At 37.8% G+C, this 8,679-nt stretch overlaps 1 protein-coding gene across 1 annotated transcript; it reads left to right on the forward strand.

Annotated features, from left to right (window-relative positions):
* Positions 1 to 514: 514 nt before the first annotated feature.
* Positions 515 to 8,617, forward strand: LOC126768064 (arrestin domain-containing protein 3). The gene is made up of 4 exons (XM_050485948.1): positions 515 to 1,500; positions 6,484 to 6,851; positions 6,926 to 7,448; positions 7,521 to 8,617. Exons 1-4 carry the CDS (start codon positions 1,386 to 1,388, stop codon positions 7,958 to 7,960), a joined length of 1,446 nt encoding a protein of 481 aa, XP_050341905.1. The 5' UTR covers positions 515 to 1,385; the 3' UTR covers positions 7,961 to 8,617.
* Positions 8,618 to 8,679: the final 62 nt, after the last annotated feature.

Below are 8,679 nucleotides of genomic sequence, written 5' to 3' on the forward strand. Positions count from 1 at the left end.
CAAGTTGAAAGCAAGACTATGGAATGGAACAGAATATGCAGTACAGAAAACACTGATAATTTAGGTGTGTAAGTATTTTTGAGGCTCCACCTGTTCACTCTTTTTAGTTATAATTACAGTAAACTTAATTGAATTCAACTAAAAGAGATTAAAAGGTATGCATACGTCACCATATAGATGCGACCGCCTTAATTTACGCCGTTTTCCATCTTATGCAGAATGCCCAGCTATCTTCAAAAATGGTAGCTCTCGACAGGCATTGTGAAACCCTCAAGTGCTTTTCATTAAGCTTGTTAATCGTTCGGAAAACCACAGGAAACCTTCGTCAAACGAGAACGATCGTTAATTTGATGCAAGTAACAGAATGATTTTCCAGCAGGGTATACGAGGTACATTTATATACACACAAAAGTACATTGGTATCTTTGTTCAGTTCTTATGCGCAGGGCTCCACCGGCAACGCATATTTATGTAAGGAAAAGTTGAGTATTTCCGTTGAGTCTGTGAACGTCTGTGCGTCTTTGTTATATTTATTTATTTAATTCAGTTTGGAATTGAAGTTGCTAACGAATAGACGCGTTTAATGGAGCACAGTTCCACATACTCAGCCAAGGGATAGTTTCAAACGAGAGAAAATGTTGAACGAGCAATTCCATCATTAGCTGTGTGTATTTCTGTGTGAGGCCGCTTCCAATGATGATTTGTATCGCTTCCGCGTATAGCAATAAATAAGCGGGAATAGTTTAAAACGTTGTTGGGTGCTGGGTCGGTCGGTCGTTCGGTCGCGTGCGTGCAAAATTATGTCATACTGACTGAGAGCTATAAATATCTGCCAAAACAAAAAGAAATAATAGTAATTGTATGCGTTTATTTGAGCCAACAGGAACACAGTGTACTGTGGAGTGAGTTCGGACAAGAGACAAGTTTATAGATACATATACATATATGTATGTATGTTTGTGTATAGGTAGGCAAACTATAGCGCAACACAGAGACACACCGGTAAATGCCGGCATGTAACCTTGAAACACGCAACAACTAACAACGTTTGTACCACATTGCACCCAAAGTACGAGTGTCAACTTTGCATGCGAAACTGAATCGGCAGCGCAGTTGTTGGGGCGTGTGTTTGAAACTCCAATCGCCGTGTGGTCGTGATTCACGACACTTCAATTGATACATACTCCCGAGCGTAGCTGGAGCAACAATATTTGTGTCAGCATAATTTTTTGCGTCATTTCAAATTCGTTCAATACCTCACTGCCGCATTTTTGGTGGAGTGACACCGAGAGCAACAGTGTTGAATATTAAATACCCGTACACAACAAAACGCGAGCCGATCACTAAACAAAGCATTTGTGCGAATTGAAAACGACAACAATAAAATGGCTAGCAAGTGCACCATAACATTTGACAATAACCCGATGGGTGTTTACTATGCCGGCCAAACGGTTTCCGGCGTGGCGGAGTTAATAACAACAAGGCCGAAAACGATTAGATGTGCGTATAAATAATTTTTACGATTTAATTATATTTTGAATTTTTCAACCAAAAGAAATCTCAATTATAGTTGGTGTGAATAATTTGATTGATTGCATTATTATATATTTGTTGCAAAATATTAAATTAATTTTTTTTTCATCTGTTATATATGTATGTATGTACTTAGAATATACATACATACATATGTACTTAAAAAATAGTAATACTTGGTTCATAATTTTAAAATTCTTAATATGTTTTCTTCTTTATTGGCGTAGACGCCGCTTACGCGATTATAGCTGAGTTAACAACAGCACGCCAGTCGTTTCTTCTTTTCGCTACGTGGCGCCAATTGGATATTCCAAGCGAAGCCAGATCCTTCTCCACCTGGTCATTCCAACGGAGTGGAGGTCTTCCTCTTCCTCTGCTTCCCCCATTCTTAATATGTACATACTTCAAAATGTATGTCGTCCCCCTCAAAGTAAACCCCCTTGGCCCCAATACACTTGTGTCAACATTTTCTCCAATCCTTGAAACAGCTGTTAAAGTCAATTTCCTGTAGCAATTCCTGTAGTAATTCACGTTTAATGTCGTCAATTGACTCAAAACGTTTTCCCCGGAGCGGTCTTTTGAGTTTGCTGAATAGCCAGAAGTCATACGGAGCTAAATCAGGTGAATACGGTGGTTGCGACACAATATTGGTTGGAAATTTGGCGAAAAACTCACCAAGAATCAATGCAGTTTGCGATGGTGTATTATCGTTGTGCAAAAACCAAGAGTTGTCGGCCCATAATCCCGGTCTTACGAATAGCTTCGCGCACACGATGCATAACACTTAAGGTACTACCTTGTTGACAGTTTAGCTGATCGAAAGGAATTCGGATTACACCTCACCTCGATAATCGAAAAACATTGTCAAAATAAACTTTATTTTTGACCAGCTTTGAAGTGTTTTTTACGGCTCAAACGGTCTGTTTCCGGTCGTAAGTATAGCTCCAAGACTCATGGCCAGTAATAATACGTTTCCTAGTAGTCGGAGAGCATTGTTTTACATCCGTTAATCCAACGCTGTTTTCCGAAAAAAAATTTAGTGATTTTGTTACCAATCGTGCTTTCACTTATTTTAAGCCCAAATGATGTTTCTAAATGGTTTTCACTGATCTTTCTGATATTCCAACGATGTCAGTATGGTTTTTAGCTGTTAATCGCCGATTCTCAAGCACCATTTTCTTCATTTTACTGACGTGTTGCTCATCCGTTGATTTTGTTGGCCGTCCTGGACGTGGTTCGTCGTCAACACGTTCCCGACCCTCTTACAATAATTTGTACGAAGCAAAAACACTCACTCGCGACGAAGTTTAACGGGACTTCTTTGTTGAATAATTTCACTCATCGCAAAAATCGCCGAATGCACTTTATGTGTTTCAGAAAGACAAGCGTATGCTAAACATGTGACTTTTGGCACATATGCCGTTGATAGTAAGCACCAGCCAAGAAACAAAAAAATTTCGAGGTTTTCGCGAGAGATTTAAATTAAAAAGTTTTACTATTTTTTGCTCACAATAGTACATAGTTATAATTGTACAAAAGATTTCCGGATTTTCACTTGGCCCTTCCCATCTGAAAACGGTTTTTATTAACAACTAATGAAAACTACGAAAAAATTTAGTCCAATTTTCGGACCGCTAATTTTTTCCTGGTAAGAATGTTCAAAGCTTGGTTGGGTTATTCTTCTTGATGTTGAGTTATTTATTGGAAAGATAAATAAGCAAAATTCAAAATAAATTTATAAAGAGTTGTTAAATGAGAAATAGGCGTGATTGTGGTCCAATTTTCATCGGTTTTCAAGCTCTGTCCAGCGATTATTTTTTGTGCAAAATGTAGCAGAAATCGTTAGAGTTGTTTGTAAGAAATGAAATGTCACTTCATAGTTGCTCGAACCTTTAATCCGAATGGAGACCGATTATAAAGCATCTATTTCAAACGGATTGCAATACCGATCCAGCTGAGTACCAAAGTCTTAAGTAAGATATTTCAATTTATATTCCAGACCACTGACTAGGCAGAGAAAAACCTTCAAAACTGAATCACTGCAAAATCATTATTTTAGCGAGTTCAAAAGAAGAACGAATAAATTATTTTTTTAACCGAGTTATCCAAAAACTTTTTGCCTCTTATACAGGTCACTCTACTAAAATCAAAAGTTGCGCAACTCCAAGTCCATGCCCCGTACGTATTATTTTTAAAGTCAAAAGTGAAAAATTCTTTCCTTATGAAACCTTAAGTTTTCCAATACGCCGCGCTTAACACACCCTTAAAGCCAATCAACCGCATACCTATTTCCCTATGTAAAGATGTACTGATAAAAAAATTCATACGCACTGAAAAATAGTGGATAGAAGATTAAATGACCACCTCTATACAAACTTATGTATATTTAAACCATTATGCTTTCATCATTTAAACTCCCTGCTGAAATTACAAAATATTTTACCAATAATTTACGTGTGTATGTATACTTATACTTAAGTATGTATCTAGTAAAGTGAAGTCATTCTTCTTCAATACTGGGGTTATTATGTTATATGCTTTTACATTGTCATACACATACAAAAGTACATATGCCAAAGAATATCTATCTGTAATGCTGGATTACGTCACCGGAAACTCGTTGAAACACTACCAGAGGTGTACAACAGACATAGATATACATATGTATATATATATTATGTATTAGTTACTAATAATGAACTCAAAAACGATGAAGCCGGCATTATATAACACGCCGCTATTGAAACAATAGAGGTAACAACAAAGCGAAATAAATAATTGGCATACATACATACATTTAATTCAAATTTATATTGACCACGTTCACACACACATTAATATGGCAGATACATTAAACCTGTTTTGAAATTTTATAATTATTTCTGTTTTTCAACTCTCAAATTACACTTTGCCTCTGATAGCAGACAAGCCTTATGTGATTACTGACATATTGAATCACTGTAGGTTGTAATTTTTACATGAGATTACATGTTAATGTTTATATGTATGTAGATACATATACATATGGATACATATACAAATGTTAATAGCTGTACAATTGCTGATAATTGCACTATTTTTAAAACATTGATATTCATAACTAATAAAACCAAACATACATATGTACATTAGAGTGGGTTGATTTACAGGGATTCAAAAAAAAAACAGAAAAATCGCATAAGCGGGAAATATTATACCGACCATTCTGAATAATTTTGCCTAAGAGAATATGGATCTAAAACAGGTTCTAAGCCAGCGATTTTTAAGGCGAAGTTCATCGTTAGGGGATTATAAAAGTTTCTTCGACAGTTTTTGAGATATGCGAACGAGTTCAGAGAATCATCCAGATCGGACAACGTACAGAGTATTTCCGGAAAGTAATAGGACTGACTCGATTTAAAAATTTATTGAACCAATCGTTACAATTCTTTAAATACTTTCAAAATAGGCTCCTTCTGCATCGCTGCCAGCGCGATTTCCAAGCATTGAAGACATCACGGAAGGCATTCTCCGGAATAGCCTTGAGAGCCGATGTGCATGCTGCTTGGATCCCCTTCTGTTGTCTCAAAATGCTTGCCTTTCATCGGTCTTTTCAGGCAAGGAAACAAAAAAGTCCGGGGGGCTACATCTGGGCTGTAGGGCGGCTGCGGAAGCGTTGGGATGTCGGCTTTGATTAGGGAGCTGTTCACAAGAAAGGCGGTCGGACCCGATTGGCCATTCGTTTGAGTCTCTTGAGGACTTCTACGTAAAACTTGGCGTTGACGGTTCGTCCAGGAGGAACAAATTCATGGTGAACGAAGCCTTTGATGTCAAAAAAGACAATGATCATCGTTTTCACTTTGGATTTGCTCATTCTTCCGGTCTTCACCAGCGATCTCTTCCCGACCCTCCAAAAATGCCTCGTGTCACCGAAACACACCATTTCTTGTTAAAGCAATGTCTGGGTAAGCCTGCTTGATCATATCAAACTGACTCTTCAGGTGCTCGGAAACAACTGACAGGTAGAAGTGCCCTCTACCGAATCAAGTCGGTGCGCGCACGCTCCGAAATACAGTTGGCTACTTTCAGTACAGGGTTCCGGACAAACCCTGTATCTCCCATATCAAATATCTCACATTATTTAGATTTTCTGATATCCTGCTTTTAATTAAAAAGCTTACTGCTCGTAATTTTACAGAATTGTCCTCCAGTACATACTTAATACTGACAGTGCAAATAAAGAAGATCAAACGACTATAGCATATTCTATATTTAACCCTTTAATAAGGGATAATTAAATTCTGCAGACCTAAGACTTTACGTACCAAGACCAGGTCTTGCTAATTTATTTACTCATTTAAATAGTTAGTTGTTAGGACGGTGGTGAGAAGCGGGCGACTGAACGGTTTTTGTACTTAAACTGTTTAGTAGACCCAACTTCCAGCCCTACAGGGTCCAAGCATATACTGAATTATCATTAGAAAGCTCTCTTCAACAACAAAATTTTCAGTCGGCTGATGATGGATGGTCAATCTAAATTACTCACCTCAGCAAACAAACGCAACAATTTATCATAATATACCGCAAACTAAAAAGAAGAACTATCAATTACTACCATTTGACCTGTGAGGCAAACATTTCGTTACCCAACAATTTAGTATTTACAAAAAGAAACGCTATTCACCAGCCACAAAAGAATAACTCATGATCTAATAGGAAGACAAATTGCACGATACAATGTCGAAGTATAAATACGACACAAAAGACCTCATGGACAGATGCTCCATTAGTGACATACATCCACACATCCGACGTACAATAACAAATATGACTTATTAGGCAGCGGAGAATTAGAGCAAAGTAATTCAATTTAGACAATTAATTTGTGGATTAAGTAATGCTACACAGTTATATACTGTCATACATACATATGTACATAGTTTGAAGTTATTATTATTTTTTAATTCACAGCTATCTACATAAGCGTCTGTGGTCACGCCGAAACCCGCTGGACGGAGAATGTAACCAAACAAGACACTGAGGGTAAACCGCAGAAGACCATCGAAACGTTTTCCGGTTCCGAATTGTATTACAGCAGTGAGAATCATGTTTATGGACAAAGTGGTGGCGTGCAAATCGAATTGCCGCCCGGCAAGTATGCATTTCCCTTTCAGGCGACCATACCACCGAATGCACCTACATCGTTTAACGGTTCATGGGGTCAGGTACAGCATGAGGTCGCTTTGGTGATCGATCGAGTCATGCGTTATGACAATAAATTCAAGCAGGGCTATACGGTGATATCACCATATGATTTGAACCTGAATCCAGACCATATGGTGTGTGTTTGATATATGTATTTTGTTTACTAAATTGAATTTCTAATGATTGTTACCTTTTTGACTTGATTTAGAAACCATTTCAAAAGATCGAAGAGAAGACATTCTGTTGGAGTTTTTGTTGTGGCAACAAAGGACCAATGGTTATGCATGTAATGGTGCCGTTTTCCGCTTACGCACCTGGACAGAAGATACGCTTCAACGTTGTGCTGGACAATCAGTCAGATGTGCATTGCTCCGATGTAAAGGTGCGGTTAATGAAGAAGGTCAACTTCACCAGCCGCAATCCGGAAGCTAAACGGCAAGTTGTTGAAGTTAAAGTAGCAGATAATCACTGTGGTGAAGTGGTTAAAAACAACAAAGCGGAATTTAATGAATATTTGCAAATTCCCTCAACCACGCCCACTTCACTGGAGAACTGTAGTCTCATTAAAGTGAGTTATACTCTGAAGTTCATAGCCAAAGTTTCACGCATCCACGGAGATTTGATAATCGAATTTCCATTGACCATCGGCACTGTGCCGTTATATGCTAGCGCAAACGACCAAGGTCCGGTTACAACGCAACCTGGCTCAGGGCCGGTCTACAAGCCACTACGTATGTTTGCACTATTTCATAAATATACACCATATTTCTTAAATAAAAATAATTTTTAATTTGTGCCCCTAGCACCACCCATGTTCGAGGAGGATGTGCGTAGCGAACAATTTGAAGATAACACATTCCGCCCACGTTATCCCGTGTTTCTCAGCGATGCTGGGTTACCAGTTGGTAATGCTGGGCCAAATAATCAACCGTTACCACCATCAAATGGTATTTATCCTTCGAATATTGCTCCGGCGCCAGCACCTGCAGCGCCAATGCCTTCTACACCGCAACATAACAATTCTATACCAGCTCACAATTATACACCCTCACCAGCTGCTGCATCTTCGCCAGCACCACCTACACCATCTGCACCATCCCTTAATAATGCTACTGCGCGCCCCACAACAACCCCGGCTACTGGTGGTGGCAATGTAGAAGTTCTAGGATTCAGCTTGCCGCCGGACTATGAACCCACTCCGGCCCCAGCGCCAGGCTCCAAGCCTGGTATTGGTTGGAAATGAGTTTTGGAATTTATTTTGAAGAATAATTTTTTGGTATTACGTAAACAGACAGGCATATATGCATATGTACATACATATACGTATGTATAAAGACTCCTAATCGATTTTTAAAAGTTTTAAATGTTTATATTTATATAGATGCATGCGTATGCAGCAAAACTATTGCATTTTACAACAAATACATATTTATGTTTAAATATATTTACAAACATACATACACATATGAATATTTTTGTATAATTTTATATAAATTATTAAAAGACGGAAAAATAAAAAATAAACACTTTTTATTACTTCCTACTACTACCTTGCCTACAATGTACAATGTATGTATGTCAATATGTAGCTTACATTGAAAGTCGAAGGAACATCTGCTGCAAGTCTCGCGATTTTGATGCGCTCCCTATTATTAAATTTTGAAAGTATAAAAAGGTGGTAGATATGATCTACTTTCTAGTCGCTGCTGATTTTCATAACAATATTATTTGTTTAGTTAAAATTTTAAGAAGAATATTAGAATTACTGCTGCTCTGATCTAGCTGATCGTTTGTCTTGCAAACGTTGTCGCTTTTTCAGTTTCACGTAAACTTACGAACAATAATACTATTTCACTTTATCAGCTTAATAAATGTAAAGATCAAGTTTGAATAATACATATTTATCACAGACTTTTAATTTTTAAGTATATACTCACATATGTACTATGTACTTCCGTTGCA

Source organism: Bactrocera neohumeralis, chromosome 2 (genome assembly GCF_024586455.1).
Source record: "Bactrocera neohumeralis isolate Rockhampton chromosome 2, APGP_CSIRO_Bneo_wtdbg2-racon-allhic-juicebox.fasta_v2, whole genome shotgun sequence".
Taxonomy (NCBI): Eukaryota; Metazoa; Arthropoda; class Insecta; order Diptera; family Tephritidae; genus Bactrocera; species Bactrocera neohumeralis.

Excerpts from the sequence above, each read along its gene's own strand:
- LOC126768064 (XM_050485948.1), top strand. The coding sequence starts at position 1,386 with ATGGCTAGCAAGTGCACCATAACATTTGACAATAACCCGATGGGTGTT. Across the intron at positions 1,501-6,483 it reads AAGGCCGAAAACGATTAGAT|CTATCTACATAAGCGTCTGT; the intron begins GTGCGTATAAAT and ends TTTAATTCACAG. Across the intron at positions 7,449-7,520 it reads GCCGGTCTACAAGCCACTAC|CACCACCCATGTTCGAGGAG; the intron begins GTATGTTTGCAC and ends TTGTGCCCCTAG.